The sequence below is a fragment of the Saccoglossus kowalevskii genome, chromosome 11 (genome assembly GCF_978046115.1).
Source record: "Saccoglossus kowalevskii chromosome 11, keSacKowa6.1, whole genome shotgun sequence".
In the NCBI taxonomy this organism is placed as follows: domain Eukaryota; kingdom Metazoa; phylum Hemichordata; class Enteropneusta; family Harrimaniidae; genus Saccoglossus; species Saccoglossus kowalevskii.
This window is the reverse complement of record NC_140651.1, coordinates 17,380,314-17,400,400: the sequence shown is the minus strand read 5'-3', so window position 1 is coordinate 17,400,400 and position 20,087 is coordinate 17,380,314. Positions and strand designations below refer to the sequence as shown.

At 35.6% G+C, this 20,087-nt stretch overlaps 1 protein-coding gene across 1 annotated transcript in view; it reads right to left on the bottom strand.

The window, feature by feature from the left end:
* Nucleotides 1-6,647, bottom strand: part of LOC100377606 (pyridoxal kinase-like) — a 28,993-nt gene extending 22,346 nt beyond the window's left edge. Inside the window, exon 1 of the mRNA XM_006812076.3 lies at nt 6,488-6,647. Coding sequence (XP_006812139.1) covers nt 6,488-6,577 — 90 coding nt within the window. The 5' untranslated portion in view covers nt 6,578-6,647. The remainder of the gene's footprint in view (nt 1-6,487) is intronic.
* Between the last annotated feature and the right edge of the window lie 13,440 nt (nt 6,648-20,087).

Sequence of the window (20,087 nt, the reverse complement as noted above, 5' to 3'; positions counted from 1 at the left end):
AGGTCCACATGTAGTACCTATATATGTAATATCAAAGCAATCGGACTTGCGTTTTTTAACAAGAAGTCGAAAATATCACGAAATGAACAAATCTGAGAGAGGTCCACATGTAGTACCTATATATGTAGTATCAAAGCAATTGGACTTGCGGTTTTTAACAAGAAGTCGAAAATATCACTTTTTACCAAAAATGACAAAAATATTCACCAAAATTAGAGAATTAAAGATATCATTACAAAATGAACAAATCTGAGAGAGGTCCACATGTAGTACCTATATATGTATTATCAAAGCATTTGCACTTGCGGTTTTTAACAAGAAGTCGAAAATATCACTTTTTACCAAAAATGACAAAAATATTCACCAAAATTAGAGAATTGAAGATATCAACATGAAATGAACAAACCTAAGAGAGGTCTACCCAAGGTACATATACACCAAGTATCAAAGCATTCAGGCTTGTAGTTTTCAAGAAGAAGTCGAAAAAGTAAAACATTGACACGGACGACGACGACGGACGACGGACAATCACTCATATGATAAGCTCCGCTCGACAAAGTCGACAGCGGAGCTAAAAACATGTACAGAGAACGACCGCTGGTCATAGCCTCATTCTGGCTCTATGCTAATACAAATATTAAATGCTAAAACAAATGAGCATCAATAATGACCATGAGTTGAATAATGAGGGCCATGTGTTGATTCCATGTTTTTTTTGAGATCAACTCTGTTTTGTGTCTGTATATAGCATCGGATGATTCAACAAAGATCTTTCGTCAAGACAACATGTTACAACTACTTTGGGTCATTTCTTATAGTATGACAAAGGATGAATGGCTTCATCTAATAATATCTCCATCTTCCAGGGTGGCCAGGTCATGAGCATGTTTGTTGAAGTATTCAGCCTGTTTAATTTTTTTTTCTTTCATTTTGTTCTGCACTTGGTTGCCTTGATCACAGTTGTAGATTTGGTGTTGCATAGTTTGTCTAGTTTGTGATAGTCACTATAGTAATCAACGGTGACGAGGAAATCTGCATTGTCATATGTGAAGAAGTCTGAAAATTACGCACCAAATGCATCACGCACAGTAAATTTTGAACAACGATTTAGAAAGTATACAATATAATGTTAGCCTGACATGTAGACTTGAGTGGCGCCCTCGCCGATCGAAGGGCATCAGACCCTACTGGCACCTGACAGAATATTGTATGTTTCGTCGGCAAGATCAACACTGCAAATTCGCAACGATCCTTGCAATGAGTTTCAATAAATATTAATTTTGGTGGTCATGGTAACACCATCAATCAAAGCCATGTTTGCATTGTCGGCAAAAATCATAGACTGTTTTCAAGAATATGATAAACATTGGGCAGAAATTTGTCAAAACCTTATCACACATCATGTCAACAAACAAATAAACTCTGCTGAATGGTTACTCTTTAATGGCTGTCACTATCTGACGTTCCTGCAAATTGATTGGTACCAACCAAAAATCGTTGAGGGGAAGTGAAAAACTACATCGTTCTGTTAGGTGTGTGTTGGGTTTGGAGCACCGCAGAGGGCGCAACTCATGCAACCATGTCAGGCTATATACTGTAAAAGGAGTAATTATTCACTGGGTTTTAATTTGGCTTATTTCGCTGACTGAAAAATGCGCTAAATTAAAACCCAGCGAATATGTAAAATTTAGCATAGAACACATTATCTAAATGATAAAACCGTGAATTTAAAACCCATTGAATTTGCCTTAAACGGTAAATCAGCGAAATTTAAACCCCGTGAAAATTAGTCATTTTACAGTATATTATTCTGAAATAGTTTTTTTCTTAAGGTAGAAGCCTACTCATAATTTTTGCGAAAGTTGGTTATAAATCACATTATAATGTTCGTTGGTTTAGTACATGTATGTGCAGTCATTGAGCTACTGTCCCATGGCACCATAAAATAGCATAATTTTTAAAACAGCACCATAGAACACAATGTTGAAAAAAAATTAATTGTTGGTACTTTTTAAAACCCAGATTTTAGAAATAATTCATGACAACAAAAATAACCTTATCATTCACAATATATAATTTTTTTAGCCTATGTCACTAGCCTACAATTTAAGATATACATGTACATATGGTAAAAACATTATAATACTGACAAAATGGCTACTTGGAAATTTGGCCTTTTTTTAGTCAATATCCTTATATTGTGCAGGAGTACAATCTTTTGCAAAATAAATAAACTCAGGTTATTTGCATTTATGAGTAAGCTTTTTCTTAATACATGTACTGTACTACCCTCATATAAATGTCCACACTAAATTTCTAAATCCGTCTGAATGTATAAAAAATATCAAAGCCTCTGTTCATTCTTTTTTTTTCATACAAAAAAGGCAAATTGTAAATGTCTCTATTTTTATTATTTTAGATGTTAAATGTTCAGAAAAAAATGATATTTTTACTGAATTCATGCATGTGGCCTAATTGCTACAATGGAATGGAGTTATTTTTAATGTTTTACTGTGCGAAATATTTTCTGAGAGAAAAACCGCCTAAAAATGACAAAAATAATATTTTCCATAGGATAGTATCATCAGAATTTCCTAATATTTTTTAACAACCATAAGTACCATTACTCGACTTATAAAGTACGAGATTTTTTACATTTTTACCTGAATTTTGAGATACAAGAAGAACCTTCTACCATAAGCCCCCCCAATGATAAATGGCCCAACAATCATCATTTCAATAAATGCTTGTTTTTTATGAAGATTAGTTTGATGACCCTATATTTTTATTTGGGTTTTTTGAACAAAATTTAAAATAAAACCATATTACGTAAACATCAAGGAAGTTCTATCTTTGATTTCAAAAAAACACCAACTGCCCCATATAATGAAAATTTTATTTGAACCCCTCAGCTTCTTGTAGATTTTATATGAACCCCTCAGCTTCTTGTAGATTAACTTACAATGAGAATTTATGCAATTCTAAATAATCCAAAGGGAGGTGTGATATCAGTGGACGAAAGCTGTAAAATCAATGAGAACAAGCCATGCATGGCACAGTCCCCATGAGTTATCCAATTAAAGATATATAGTTTTGTTTATAGTAATATTGCTGGAATATTACCATGTTAGGAATATGATTATGATGATTGTTTAACATTAAAATGATTGACATTTGTATCTGATCGTCAAATGCATCAAATGTATCTGATCGGAACAGCATTAATTAAATGTATCTGATCGGAACAGCATTAATTAAAACAAAATCAGCCATTTTGAATACATGTATACATCTATAACATGATGTATAATGAATATATAAAATTTGAACATAATCAGTCAAAGCATGTAAGAGATACAATGCATGGACGCCAGTCAGCCATTTTGAATCTGATCTGAAAAATAAAATGATGTGCATCAGGAACCCATAATGTATGTAATGTCTAATGTATGTACTAAGTTTGAACGAAATCCATCCATAAATGCTTGATATTTGATGATTTTTTTAGCACAAAAATGGCCACTATTCGGCCATTTTGAATAGGGTCATCAAACCAATATACAGTTGTATCTGTATATCTATGACATAATGTATAATGAATATTTAAAATTTGAACATAATCAATTGAGGCAAGTCAGAGATATAGCACTAGAACCACATTTGATAAAACAAAATGGCCACCAGTCAGCCATTTTGAATCTTATCTGAAAAATAAATGATTTGCATCAAGGACCCATAATGTCTAATGTATATACCAAGTTTGAACAGAATCCATCTGTAAACAGCCGAGAAATGCATGATTTTGATGATTTTTCAGCACAAAAATGGCCGCCATTCGGCCATCTTGAATCAGATTGTGAAACAAATTGATGTGCATATGTATAATATTATGTATGATGTATGTGTGAAGATTAATTGTGATTGGTCCAGGCATGTCTAAGATACAGGTCTGACCGGGTCAAATCATAAGTCCCCGTTTTCGGACTGCGTCTGAACAAGGACTAAAAAGTTGGAATGGACATTCTCCTCATACCGTCATACCGCAAATTCCTATGCCGAAACAACTTTCTTCATTCATAAAAGAACAACATGGATTTAAAGAAGAGAGAGAAATGTCAGGTAAGTGTTTCAAATGTTTTGGTAATCTGATTAATGTTTTGTAGAGACCATATACCGGTAGTTTGTGTTATGTAAGAGGTACATGTAGCAATGACGTGACGCAAAAACAGAAACATGAGTCAAATAGGACATTTGTCCTCATCGTGACCCAACACATTCACCCATTTCAACAGGATGTCAATTCCCTTGCGGCTATCATTTAGTAACTGATTTACAAATCATCGACTTTATATTATATCATTTTGTTATTATTTCTCTATTTCATTGAATGCTATAGTTCAATGTTTAGAATGTTAAAACATTTTCTCTTTTTTTTTACGTAGACGATCGATGGAATACATCAGTATATGAACATACCCAGTAAACGGACAGATACATGTAACTAGAAAAAATAGATGTCAGCACTTCAACCGACATCGACCACCATACATAATAAGTGACTGTGATTGTGTATTACGCTGTTGATCGGGGTGACCAGCTACGACAGAAAAGAAATATTTCGTATCTTACTTAAACCTATACGATAAACTTGATAATATGTGGTCCTTATGGCACACTCTTCCTCTAGGAACATGTACATGAATGGCAATTTAGTCAAAGACAAGAAAATTGAATAAGAAATTTGCCTAAGATACATTATCGGCAATCCATGCTAACCAGCAAAACCCTTCATACGTCACCAGGGATATTTATGTATGCAAAGGAGAAGCTAAGAGCCTCATGTTAAAATACATAAAAATAAAATTGGTGTAGATTGAGTTGGAAACCCATTTTTTTAATTTATTTTGTACTTAGTAACATAAAAAATAATAATATTAATGTACCAATAAAATGTTTTTTGGCCAGAAAATAGCAGGAATTTCACAGGCACTTTAAGCCTCTCTCTCGTCTATTTTTATACCATCATGAATACAGTAGGAAATAGTTATGCTGGTGCTGATATCTCCCTTACACCATTTTTAAACCTCTTTACATTGATGTCACATGTTAATTAATACAATTTTTTTTCGTATGTGACTGCAAATTACACCAGCATAAAAGGACACAAAAAACGAACACGATACCCACACAATAATAGACCCTATAAGTGATAAGGGATATGTGCAATTAATCTACCGGTAGTAGAGGGGTACTGGAGGGATATGGTTAGTATTACAGTTTTTTTTTGTTTTTTTTAAATTGTTTTTGTGCTAGGCGACAGATCCAGACTTTTGTGGCTGTTGTTTCTCCTGACTTTTTTGTTGTTGTGAAAATTGCAAGTGCTAGTGCTGCCACATAGTGCAATTTTGCCACAGAAGTCATATTCATGTTTGGGACTACATGAACATGACAGGGCTGTGTGGCCATCTCTCTATCAAATGGCAATTTTAATGCGATATCCTGGCGTCAACCAGGCTCAGTCGAACACAAGCACCTGCTGACCTTAACCAAGGTTCCCCTAAAGTAGCATTCATTTGTGAATGAATCTCAGCCAGTGGAATTGGCCTTCCCATTGAGTCTGTGGCACATTTTGATGTTCAGCCTAAGGTAGGATTTGAACTAGGGTCTACCGGACATGAGTCTGATGTGACAACCACTAGGCTACCAGTGATCAGTAGTATTACAGTTATGGATGAGAGGGACCTAAGAAACTTTTACCCAAAACCCCTCCTTGAATACCTTCCAAATCAAACACTGCTTCTATGATGAGATAATATAAATTACTTTAGTATCACAAGAAAAAATTTCATAGAAACATGTTTAGCAACAGAATTTCAACATACACAATGTAGTTATATTGCTCCATATACCCTATTCTGGACACTATAGTTATCTTGAAGGGGATTATCGTGTACAATTACATTTGAGGTGGGGGGGGGGGGCTACTTGGTTCGAGTGGGAGGCCTTATAACTCTTTCCGAGTGCTATGATATACAATGTACTAGTAATTGAATTCTCTGACTCTTTTTTCACTTAATTTACCATATATTGTTTGAAAGCCTGGATACAGAGGAACACATTTGAACATAATAGGAAGTCACTAGTTAACACACAGCGTAACTAGACAGAGGTAATACAAGTATTTTTGACTAAATGCCGGAATGGAGGTGCCATTATTCTGTGGCAAGCATTGCATTTCAAAACCTATACTCGCACAGCGTACAATTAGTTGTTTATCTAGAAATCCCACCTAACAAGAGTCGCTCAAAAACAACTGTGTTCGGGTACATACACACGACTGACGTGACAGTCTTATTAGGGATCAATCGTAAAATAAGCGAACGCCTGATCAGTGAACACGCCGTGACCCTGGACCGGACAGTGATCATTTCATACTCTAGTGAGCTCATGATCATGGCGTCTAACTAAACAACGTTGCGATGCTTACCTGCATTGGGAAAGTGGCCGATTTGTTTCCGACGTAACCACTGACAACGTGGCTCTGGATGGATAGTACCCTCTTTTCACACGATGACATTTCGAAGCAGAAAATACAGAAGTTTAAAACGAGCAAACTAATATACCGGTGACCCCGACCCAATGTAAAATATCACGTGAGTAAAGTGACCTTTTAAACAGACCCCCTAACTACATGAATAAGATCAAGTTAGCTGGACACATAGGGTGGTATGTAGACTGGCAAAGTCGGGACTTCTTTTTTGTTCTACAAAAATAAATATAATTAATTGTCTATTTGGCCTTTCTAGCGTGACCGCGAAAGAAATTCCTAGGTGGTATAGTAAATCATGGTTAAGAGAAGCATTTAGTAACCGTGCTAGAAGAATAACCGTGGGTGGATGTACCACACAAGTAAACGCCCACAGACGATTTAGAATTTAGAAAAATAGATTTATTTCGCATATCAGATAAATAGAATGAATGAAGCAATGAATGCAGCTGACTCGGGATTAGCCTGCGTACAGTGCTGTGTGTACGGCGGGGTGTACGGGGACGCGTTCGGTTGATAGATAGTGCCGTCTGAGATCAACCGAACGCGTCCCGTACACACAGCACTGTATTCAGGGCTAACTCGGGATATGGTATTCCCTTTAAAGCGCGGCTCCGCGATCTCCGGGACTGCATCAGTGTTACTTCCGTGTGCTGACGTTTTAGGCCACACTATTGACTGTTTTGAAAGAGTTATGTACGTGGGTTAAAATGGGTTGGTTGCAAAATGCGAGTGGTTAGTTCGAGTAGCACTAATCCAAAGTAGTACTAGTAAAAATGGTAAAATGGCACTAGATCTAGAGGTGAAATGGCACTAGACAGGCCCGTAGTTTGGGGGGGGGGGTTCGGGGGGTTCGATCGAACCCCTAAATTTTGGAAGTGAATAGATTTATGATCGTAGATTAGAACATAATAAAACAAACAGTATTAATTAAAATAATTATCATTGTTTAAATCACTTGACTCCGTGAGGTAACTATCAGAGTAATGTACTGAGTAATGTATAGTAATGAGCATTTAGGTGGCAACGAGCTTTAAATGTCAATCGTGAAGTTATGCCGTCTTGGCTCAACAGCAGCCAACCCAAACAGGTTGTTATAAATAGGCAAGCTTTTATTCGTTTTTTCCGCGATGGGGTAATGAAGATCGCGTTCAAGCACCTGATGTTAAATATTAAAACAACATTGAAACAATAATGTAATGATAGTCACTCTCTGAATGATGGGGTGGTCCTGAATAGGGCAGTTTGTCTTGTGCTAATGTTCGCTCAGTTAGTAAAGTGTGGGGATCGAACGGGATTGACACGACAACACCGTGACCACTCTGTACTTTCCTAGTTTGGTTCATTAGTTTTGTATTCTTCAAGTTAATGATGGCATATATACTGTTTTGTTCCAAGTGTATCAGCCAAATGTAGTTAACTTATTGTATTAGTATGTGTAGCCTGTGTTATTGGCAATAGTGTACAGCTACGGGTTGAACATATCATTAAAAAAATGCCGAAGATTTATCATCACGAGTTGTATAGTTCGAAGATCTTCTTGCAGCTATCAGGAGGTAATTCTTCGGCATCGGGGTTCTCCACACGTGCCAGGGGGGAATATCGTCTCGTCTCTCTATCGCGTCCCCTTGAGGTACGGGATCGGGAACGTCACTTAAACTTTACAGTCATATAAGACATGCACAACGAAATACGTTTCAGCTTTCGTCTTAGTCGGTCAGTCGAGCACTCTATAAGACACAGCGCCCTGGGGAAAAGTCCCCAAGACTATCGCAAGACTGACCCAAGACTCTCTCTAGACTGCGTCTCAAGACTCGCCCCAAGACTCTCCAGGACTGCGTCTCTCCTCGTGTACTCGCCAAGACCAACTCAAACAACTTTATTCACTTTCAAAACTTTAACCAATTACAAAACAGTAAAAAGACTCTAGGGCGTAACCTTCAATCATACAGCCATTCACACTAAGTACTGAACACGTCATATCTTTTGATTAATCGTTCACTACATTAATATCTGCGAATACTAAATGTCAGAAATAGTAGTCCAAATAGCGACGGTTATCTCGTAATTAGTTCCAAATCACTGAGTCGAGTTCCGTCCAGAACCTCAAATGGGCCGAAACAATGACAGACATAACACAGCCATTCGTTAGTAATCAGCTAATTAAGTCGATTAACAGATACGTGCAAACAATTTCATCATACATCCAACAATTTACCGCACAGTGTTGCTTCAGCACTGAAACTATGCGATCAATCATAAATTGCAAACATATATTTTTACACGTTTTTTTTGATGTCTCAGAAAAATTACTATATTTTTAGTGGGTTCATAAAAGAAGTTGTAGTCATTGAAGTCTATTGAGACCGCTGCTAAACTGCCACTGTATGCATATTATTTTACCGCCCTCTAAAAACAGATTTACAGTGAACCAAATATATTTACATACTGTAAGAAACTTGGTAGTATGCTATTGGTTAGTGCATTTAATTTGTTTGATGCAATCATTGTGCCAACTATTTCTTATGGTAGCGATATGGGGGTACGTAAATTCGGAAATCGAGAGGGTACAGATAACATTTTGCAGATATCTACCCAGTACTTAGCATTAATAGTTGTACAAACAAACGAATGTGGAAGACTGCCATTATTTCAAGCGTTGTATCTCATATTGGTTAAAATTACTGAAACCCCAAAACATGTTATATCATGCTTAAACGATTAGACAAGACCGACAGACTTGCTTGGGAAACCCACATAAAAATCTCCTGTTCAAATATGGTTTCGGCATTGTCTGATTTGAAAGATACTGCAAATTTCTTAGGGATATGTACTCAAAAAATAAAAAAAATAGTGGCATGCCTCAATTTCACAATCATCCAGGCTGTGTATTTTTGGAAAAATCAAAGTAGTATTATAACCTGGGAGATTTATTGGCAAGCAATTATAGACCAAAATATATACTGACGAGTTTTCGCTGTTTTGGCCATAAACATAATGTTGAATTAGGCAGACACACAAAAATACAGTTAGATCAATATTTTTTTAGTTTTTGCAGTGATACGTTCGAATTTAGCATGGTAGAAAATGAAATTCACTTTGTTTTTATATGTCCATTTTATAATGATCTAAGGGCTGATCTTTTGTCAATAACCCTATGCAATTATGCAAATACTGACAATCTAGGCTTACTTCGTCGCTACACAAACTGCCACACCATATATCAAATACCTCTATAACTTTTAAAAGTTTTCAAGCGACGAGATGAATATGAATTCAGCTTAACTTAGTACCATATGTTTACATGGATGTTGTATTGTGTTTAAAACGTGCTACGCACTTTTCTACCCACTACATTTTGTACGATAGGCTGAGGCCCTGTACAGAAATAAAATTACATAATACAACATTTTGCCGTAGTGGATCAATGGTGTGGATGTGTTTGTCTGTAGGTGAGGAATGGCTCAGGACTCCTTCTCTAAAATGGTAAAATAGTTCAAAGATATTATGTGAAATATCTTACTAATAAAATTTAATTTAAAACCGATAATATAAAAATGTCTGTAACAGAGCTCAAAAACATTTTTTGAATATTATAAAGTTCACACATTTCACATCAAATATATAATTGTTGTTTTCGAACCCCCTATTCAAAAGTGCTGGCTACGGGCCTGCTAGATCTAGGGGTAAAATGGCACTAGACCTAGGGGTAAAATATACACAATGCGAGTGGCATTGTTATCGCATTGTCAACGACTTTGAGAAAATGAGCGAGTATATTATTGTCTGAAAATAAATTAACATTTACATGGAATTGTATATCATTTATTCATTGGAAATGTCATTCTCGCCGCCAGAGTTTATTTCCGCTTCGTAAAAGAGGCCAAGGCCGTGGCGTACGATGATGTGGAAATGTGTGACAGTGGAAAAATAGAGAGTGTACATATTTTTCATTGTTATTCACCTCCTCGTTTGTCGTACACTTTTGAAACACTGGGAAATCGCAATGTTTTCAAAAACGCGATCGACCGGGAAATCATATTTAGTTTCATGGATAGTGAAACTGCTGGTTGAATCTCGTAATTTTCACAGACTGTGAACAGAGACACTGTATGATACAGCATTTCATTGCATATTAATACAATAGTATTTTTTTTATGTGAGTGTGTATTTAAGAAAATATTCAAGGAAATAAACGAATTGTCATTGTAATAATAATAATCATCGTTATCGCATCCTCTATGGGACTTTGATTATAAAATACATTAAAGGTATAGCAATGAAAGAAAAAATAAATGAGATTAAAAGAGTATAAAACAAAGTTAATAATAAAATATAATAAATTAAATAAATGTTTTTATTTATTTTGAGGCAGCTGGTAGTACTTTTTTCAAGTTGTTCTCTCGGATTTTAAAACAATCATGTATGTACTTAGCAATTTGAGTAACCAATTTTGTACTACCACTGTTTAGTATTGAAGTTTTGTAGGTAGCATCGAATTTTTGAGAAGCTCATTTCTTTCTTTTTTTTTTATAGAGACCGCATTTAAGAAGGAAGTGCTCTTCATTTTCTATTTCGTTTAATTGACAAAACTGAAATTTTCTTTTTGAAATGGCAATGTTTTTATGTCTTCCAGTTTCTATTCCTAACACATGAACACTAATTCTTAGTTTGGTCATGGATGACCTGTGGAAGGGATTTTGCACTGTTTCTAAATATTTTTCAAAAGTGAATTTTGTTTTTAGATGTCTGTATGTGCGGAGTTTATTCTGATGTTTTGTTACTGTATTATCATCATACATTGAATCTTAACAGTATGTTTGAAAGTTGGCTGCAAGCTTTTCAGAGACTGATTTAGGCAGCTTTTCATCCTTGTAATCGTTTTCTTCCCAGATGTGACTCATGTTTAAATGAGTCAACAGATTCTTTATACCAGATGTCCAATTATAAATGTTTAAATTGTCTAAATGAATGCCGAGTCTATAGGCTTCTGAAAGAAGTGTGTTGTTCTTTGTTTTGTTTTTATTTTACACCAGTATTTAATTTTTTGTTTTATACTAGTAATAGCTAATGGATATCTTCCTAGTTCTAGTAGACAATCAAGATTGGTAGCTTTGGAGTTTACTCTTAAAAGAGATTTACAGAATTTTACATGCATTTTTCTATAGGTTGTTGTAATCAGTTCACTGCAATAGAGCAGTATTGGTCTTACCACAGCATCAAACATTTTTATATGTACTTTTAATGGAACTGCAGTGTCGGAATACAAAAATTGTTTCATTTTGAAATGGGCTTTTAGAGCTCTATTTTTAAGGTCCTCTTGGGCTTTGTGGAGCTTCCCAGTTAGATTAAATTTGATTCCTAGGTTGGTATAGGAGGCTACATTTTCTAATTGCTGGCCAGAGATTGTGAACTTGAATTTATTGAGAACTCTGCCAGATTTGTTGAATATCATATTTTTTGATTTTGTTGTGTTAATTTTCCGATTTTTAAATTCCACTTTTTGCAGTATGTTTCCAGACTTGTTCATGGCATTCTGTAGGCCTAATTTAGATTGTGAAATCAGTACCAGGTCATCAGCATACATCAGGCAGGAAAGGTTATGATATGATATGATATGAATTTTATTCAGTACGATGGCCTCAGGTCTATGGTACAATAAATCAAAAAATAGAAAAATACATACAGAGGGATTCCTTTAAATAATTGTTGGATCAACTAGTCACAACTGGTTAAGTAGATTGTCTCTGTGTTTAGAAGCGTAGAATACAAATTTCGCAATTTTAAGCACAGAAAGGTTGTCAAACTGCATTAAACGAAGAAATCTTTCGTAAGTCTGATTTGACAGATAAAATATAGGTAAATATTTTTTCTAAGATTTACATAACGTGGACATACAAGGCAAAAATGGTATTCATCCTCAACCAACCCTAAATTACATAACTTACAGATTCTCGTATTCCTCGGTATGTTTAGTTTACGATCAGATTCAACCCGAAGGTTGTGGGATGATGTTCTAAGCCTACATAGCGCAGAACGTAACTTGTTGTCTTTTATTAAATGCAAATATTTATCACATCCAAATTCGATCTTAAAATCTCTGTATTTATCGAGTTTAGGATAATTATTGATATCTGTAAACCAAGTTTGTTTATACATATCATGAACTCTTTGGGTGAATAGAGACAAAAAAGAAGTTATCTTCCACGCCTTGGTTTAACCAAACAAAACCAAAATCGTGCGAAAATAGTAGTTCTTTGACTTGGAAAGCCCAACATTTACGGTTGTTTTCCGCTTCTTTATACTGGAAAAGGTAACATTGGTAAACATAACGCTGTGTTTGCATTTTAAAATTTTTCAACCAAAATTTAATAATACGTATGTAACGCAAATGGATTAGTGATAGTCTGCCTAATTATCCATAAATTACAGGATTTGCTGTGGTTGTAAGCAAATTTTTTTTTTTTTTTACAAAACTTGCGATGTGTTTCCTCAATAACATTTAAACATACTGGATTCGAACCAGCGATTGCTCACATTGCTGACATAGTACATATCAACTGAGCTATGTGGGTAGTCATGAAAATTGAATAATTTGTTGTCATATTTAGCTTTATTGCCAAATAGTGTTTGCAAGAAAAAGATGGGCAGGTACGGGAATTGAACCCAGGTCCTCCTGATCACTGTGTAGACAATTGAACCACAAGACCACAATTGATTGTTTGGATGTGTTTGCATTTGATAAGATTATATAGTGTGTATATATACAGAAATACAACATATTTCTATTATTGAGTTACAATTGTCCAAAAAATTGCCAATTTTGTGTTTTTACTTGTGTAAACTATATGCATGCCATAACCTGTTAGTGTACATCTTGCCAATTGGGTGTTTGCCATTTGCGTTGCCCATACCTGACCCGACCCTAACCCTAATGCCAAGACACGCTACTGTTAATAATTCCGTTGCCCATGCCTGACCCGACCCTAACCCTAATGCCAAGACACGTTCCTGTTTATAATTGCTCAATAATGATACTCTGTTGTGCACTGTCTGCGGGTAAGTTGCATTGATGTCAACTGATTAAACAAGTCGCGTTTAAGTAATTTCCACTATTAACAAGTGGTTGAATTGTGACAATAAATGTGTGGACAAATATTTGAGATTAATTTTGGTGTAGACAACTCTCGTTTAATTAATTCCCACAATTACAAGTTGTTAAATTGAGAGAATAAATGTGCGGACAAATATTTTAGACTTATTTTGGTGTAGACAGCTCTCCTTTAATTACCGGTATTTTACACCATTACAAGTTGTTAAATTGAGAGAATAAATGTGCGGACAAATATTTTAGACTTATTTTGGTGTAGACAGCTCTCGTTTAATTATTTTACACCATTACAAGTTGTTAAATTGGGAGAATAAATGTGCGGACAAATATTTTAGACTTATTTTGGTGTAGACAGCTCTCGTTTAATTATTTTACACCATTACAAGTTGTTATATTGAGAGAATAAATGTGCGGACAAATATTTTAGACTTATTTTGGTGTAGACAGCTCTCATTTAATTTTTTTACGCCATTACAAGTTGTTAATTTGAGAGAATAAATGTATGGACTAATATTTGAGACTTATTTTGGTGTAAACAACTCGCGTTTGATTAATTCCCACAATTACAAGTTGTTAAATTGAGAGACTAAATGTGTGGACAATATTTTAGACTTATTTTGGTGTAGACAGTTCTCGTTTAATTATTTTACACCATTACAAGTTGTTAAATTGAGAGAATAAATGTATGGAGTAATATTTGAGACTTATTTTGGTGTAAACAACTCGCGTTTGATTAATTCCCACAATTACAAGTTGTTAAATTGAGAGACTAAATGTGTGGACAAATATTTTAGACTTATTTTGGTGTAGACAGTTCTCATTTAATTATTTTACACCATTACAAGTTGTTAAATTGAGAGAATAAATGTATGGACTAATATTTGAGACTTATTTTGGTGTAAACAACTCGCGTTTGATTAATTCCCACAATTACAAGTTGTTAAATTGAGAGACTAAATGTGTGGACAAATATTTTAGACTGATTTTGGTTTAGAAAAGTCGCATTTAATTTACTTCCACAAATTACAAATTGTTTAAGTGGGAGAATAAATGTGTGGACAAGTATTTGAAACTTATTTTGGTGTAGACAACTCTCATTTGATTAATTCCAACAATTACAAGTTCTTAAATTGGACAAATATTGACCATTATATTTATGAGTAAATACCTGTTGTTTCATTAATTTCCACCTCTACAAGGTTGTTAAATTGAGAGAATAATTGTGTCGACAAATATTTGATACTTATTTAGGTGTAAGAACTTGTGTTTGACCAACTTCTACTATTGAAAGTTGTTAAAATAATGAAATAAATATACTGGTATCATTAGATATTTGATTTAATTGTGAAACTTTCTAACAAAATGTTAACTGCTGGCTTCGAACCCTCAATCAAAAATTCCGCAGACACAGTATAAATTCCACAACACCACATAAGATATTCGTCTGTTGCCTGAGTTGTTTTCGTAATATAGGGAACGCGGCCATCGACACTTTAACAAAACTTACCTTGACTTGGGTCTTGTTTATCTCTTGTCACAATCAGGAAACTGTTGAACAAATTTGTCGCATACGAACTATGTACCACTTCCGTGTCACTGAGAATGTTCTAGAACCGTACTGTGTCTGGGTGGAATATTCTAGATTTTGTTTAGAAACTGGCTGAATAGGTAATAGAACACTGTAGAAGGCAATAGAAGGTAATGGAACATTCTCGAAATTGGTAGTAAGTTCCAGACTCATTATGTATGCTGATGTAATGGTCTATTTATAGACAGTGTGGGTATATAATCTAATCTATCTATCCAATCTATCTAATCTATATAGTTGTTCAGCACTGAGATCAGATCGGAGATCTCGTTGAATTGTATTGGAGTTTAAGTATCTAGTTATTGGAGTAGTGGAGTTTTACCGCGTTATTGTACTTGATGTTTGCAGAGTATAATAATACCAGTACCAGTTGAAACCTCATCTGTTGGCTCCGTGTTCGTATTTTATCATCGCCGCCAGGGAAGTCTTTCTGTTACTGTTGCCATTTTGGTATTTGAACCACCACACCTGTACTATACCAATTACGGTAATATTACGTTGCGTGTGACAAAATTGCGCGTCGTCCAGTTTAAGACATAAGTTATTTTATTATTTATTCTTTCAGTTTTGTCACAGGGAGCCCAGGAACTATGATCAACTTTACTATGAGCGGGGGGGGGGTATCGGCTGGTATCCAGTGTAAGAAATAGACAAGGGATGAAGGCTCCAGCCAGCTCACATTTTTTAAACTCGAAAAAACAGACGAAAAAAATAAAAAATAAAATCTAAAAAAATACCAGGTTGAAGAATATTAGTTGCTCCTTCGAATTTCGCCAAAGCCTTACCTATAATTTACCGATATCTGCAGAATAAATCAAGAAAACTACACAAATTGACTCCATTTAGGAATTCCTAACGGTTAGTCCGAACGCACGACACAGTTGGAGGCGTGGCCTGTTCAGCATTTGTTAACAACCAATCACAATACTGGTTACGAACCAGTTGAGCAAGGCTAACCGAGTCGTGACCTCGAGGGGGTAAGGGGTCGAGGTGTCTAACTTGGGGTCGAGGTGTCTAGGGTCGAACAGGATAGGGGTCGAGGTGACTTGATTTCCGCTTGTGTACCACGCCACGACGTTAGTCGTTAAGTGGTATTCATTTTTCTAACTACTCCAGTGTTCCGATGAGTTGAACGGAAAAGCCAAAACGATTGCTGGTTTCTGATTGCTTCGGTTCTAGTGAGTGTGTATCTAGTGTGATTCGAACCCATGTCGTTTGTATTGGGCGTTTTATTATTTCCCATGTTGGCTACGCCGTAATATTTATTTATTAATGACCTACCATTATTTCTTGAAAACAGTTCCATTGATATGTACTAGTATGCGGACGATCAAACTCTGTTATCGTCTGGACCAAGTATCAATGTAGTCACAAAGTGCATTAATGATGATGTTTGGTCAATTTTGCGTTGGGTTAATTGCAATTACATGTCAATCAACACATCTAAATCAAAATCTATGCTTGTTGGATCCCGTCAAAGGCTAAATAATAATGGCGAAGAGTTTCTGATTAACTTCAATGGTGAAATAATTAAAACAGTCAGTTTCGAAAAGTCGCTCGGGGTGGTTTTAGATAAAACTCTATCATGGGATTATCATGTTGATATGCTTTGTAAAAAGCTTAGCCAAAGAATTGGTGTTCTTATGAGAGTTCGCAGCTTCTTACCTATTTCCGTCAGAAGAACATTGTATTTTTCATTTATTCAGTCGTTATTGGACTATTGCTGTATAGTATGGGGAAATACAAGTCAATCAAATTTATGTCGGGTGTATAAGCTTCAGAAAAGGGCAGTTCGTGTGATTTCCTCTGACAACTTTAGCCAATCGTCGTTTGAACTGTTCAAAAAACATAGTATCTTGCCTATCGATTACAGAATTTCATATTTTCTAGGTATCGTAATGTATATGGCAACCAATGGCTTGGCGCCTTTATATATAAGTGAAATGTTCAGTCCTATCTCCCAAACCCACAAGTATAGTACACGTTCCTCTCTTAAAAATAATTTACGCATTACTAAATGGAAAACATCCATGGGGCAGAGGACGTTTCAGTATAGAGGGGTAACCCTATGGAATAACTTGCCATTCCATATAAGAAATTCAGCCTCTTTAGGCATTTTTAAGAAAACCTACAAAATTTATCTGAGTGAAAAATTTGTTGTAAATGGCTCAAGCCTATAATATGTATATTGTGTTTTTTGTCCCTACAGAGGGCCCAATGAAAATTACTTTATTGTATATTGGCCTACCCTCTTTAAATAAAGTGTTAAATAAAATAAATAAATATGCAACCACTTTCCCGTTTTATTGTGATTTTGAGAGTGTTTAATGATGTCTTCCTCACCCGTCACGCCATGACCCAGTTTCAACGACACGGCCATTTTGGAATAGAGTGTGTGACCCTCGGCGTGACCCGACTGACTATATGAGCTGTTAAACTGTTAAGCTAGGATTTATTACCGTTATTATCATTATATTGTCACGTGATTTGTTTTACCTTATATGTAATGTCTTAAGTATCTTTATTGTAATTTGTATATACCAATTCGTATAAACCGAGGAAACGCCGTCGATTGAAAATCATGTATTTTGTGACGTCATCAATTCGTGTGTAGGTACGACTTCTAGATCCGTGCCTTTATTCGTTTTGATAAGTCGGTATTATCTGTGGACAAGAATCTTCTGTTTGGTTGCTGTTATATTCGTATCAGGGGGAAATTCTTTTACTCTCAGGTTCTCCACACTTGTCAGGGGGGAATCTCGTCTCGTCTCTATATCTCGTCCCCTTGAGGTTTGGGATCGGGAAAGTCACTTTAACTTTACAGTCAAATAAGACACACACAACGAAATACGTTTCAGCTCTCGTCTTAGTCGGTCAATCGAGCACTCTATAAGACACAGCGCCCTGGGGAAAAATCCCCAAGACTATCTATCGCAAGGCTGACCCAAGACTCTTTTAGACTGCGTCAAGTCTCGCCCCAAGTCTCTCCAGGACTGCACTCGACTGCGTCTATCGTGCTGTGCTTCCCAAGACCAACTCAAACTCTCTTTATTCATTTTCAAAACTCTAACCAATTACAAAGCAGTAAAAAGACTCTAAGGCGTAACCTTCAATCATAAAGCCAATCACACTAAGTGCTGAATACGTCATATCTTTTGATTAATCGTTCACTACATTAATAACTACGGATACCAACTGTCAGAAATCGTAGTCAGAATAGCGACGGTTATCTAGTAATTAGTTCCAAATCACTGAGCCAAGTTCCGTCCAAAACTTCAAATAGGCCTAAACGATGACAGACATAACACAGCAATTCGCTAATAATCAGCTAATTAAGTGGGTCAACAGATACGGGAAAAACAAATTCATGACATTCGTTCCGAAAATGCTTCTCAATATATCGATAAACTAAATGGAAAATTAGCTGAGTATATTTCAGGAAACCCAGAGTTGTATATTATGTTAATGGGTGATTTTAATGCCAGAACAGGTATCATTGCTGACTATATTGTGGATGACTCGATTTCTTATCTTCCTATTAAAAACACTGTTTACAATGCAGACAATTTTCGCATGCCACGCTCGTCAAATGACAAAGTGGTAAATGCGCAAGGTGTATCTTTAATCGAGTTGTGTAAACATTTTGATGTTCACATAGCCAATGGCAGATTGGGAAATGATTCGGCTGGAAATTTTACTTGCATTACGACAAACGGGGCAAGTGTTGTCGATTACTGTATTCTGCAATCATCTCTTTTCAGTTATGTAACCGATTTTGACATACCATTGCGTCATGAATCAGACCATATGCCAATTATTTGCAAGTTGAATTGTGTCCCAGATAAGTCTAAGGTTATGCAAACAAATCCATGTATTACGTCGTCTGCTAAACACGTTCGTTTTAGATGGAATGAAAAACACAGTGATGAGTTTTCAAAGAAAATCAAATCCGAAGAATTTCAAAAATTAATTTTGGATTCAACCAACGCCTTGCCTGATGTTGAAATTGCACTGTCCAAATTAAATTCAGCGTTGAAATTTGCTGGGAGAAAAATGGAAATTAAGAATGTCACAATTATCGATAAACAACCTAACAATCAGCCATCATGGTTCGATAAAGAATGTCATCAAAGAAAACGATGTATGTATAATAAGCTGAAATTATTTAGACGGCTGGGAAATGAGGTGAATTTAAATGAATTCGTAAATGCGAAGAAAAAATTCAAATTAGTCTGTAAAGACAAAAAGAAAGAGTGGCAGGCATTCATCAAAGACCGTTTAAATGATGCAGCTGTGTCGGGTTCAGTTGAATTATGGGAAATCCTAAAGAGTTTTATTCAGAACATAAGTAAATCATTGAATAACATCAGCTTGCATGAATGGTATGTCCATTTCAGTAACCTGTATAGTGTGAATCATGGCAAATCGAGGGATCTTGTTTTCATGAATACAGTTGATGAAGCAGTTTTACATGGGGAAATTTCAGGGTTGTCCGTCCAAAATAATGGTGGGGTTGATCATTTGAACCAAGAAATTACGGAGGATGAAATTTTGAAAAGTTTAAATAAACTCAAGCATAGTAAAGCGCCAGGTGACGATGGGCTTCCAAATGAGTTTTTTAAATTTTCGGCCCCAATTATTCTTCCTGTTCTAACCCCTCTGTTCAACTTTATTTACAATTCAGGTGACTTTCCGAAAGAGTGGGCATCTGGTGTTGTTATTCCCATATTGAAGCACGGGGGGAATGATGTAAACAACTACCGAGGGATATCATTATTAAATGTTTTAGGAAAGATTTTTACAGCAATCTTAAATGAAAGGCTAAGTTTATGGGCAGAACA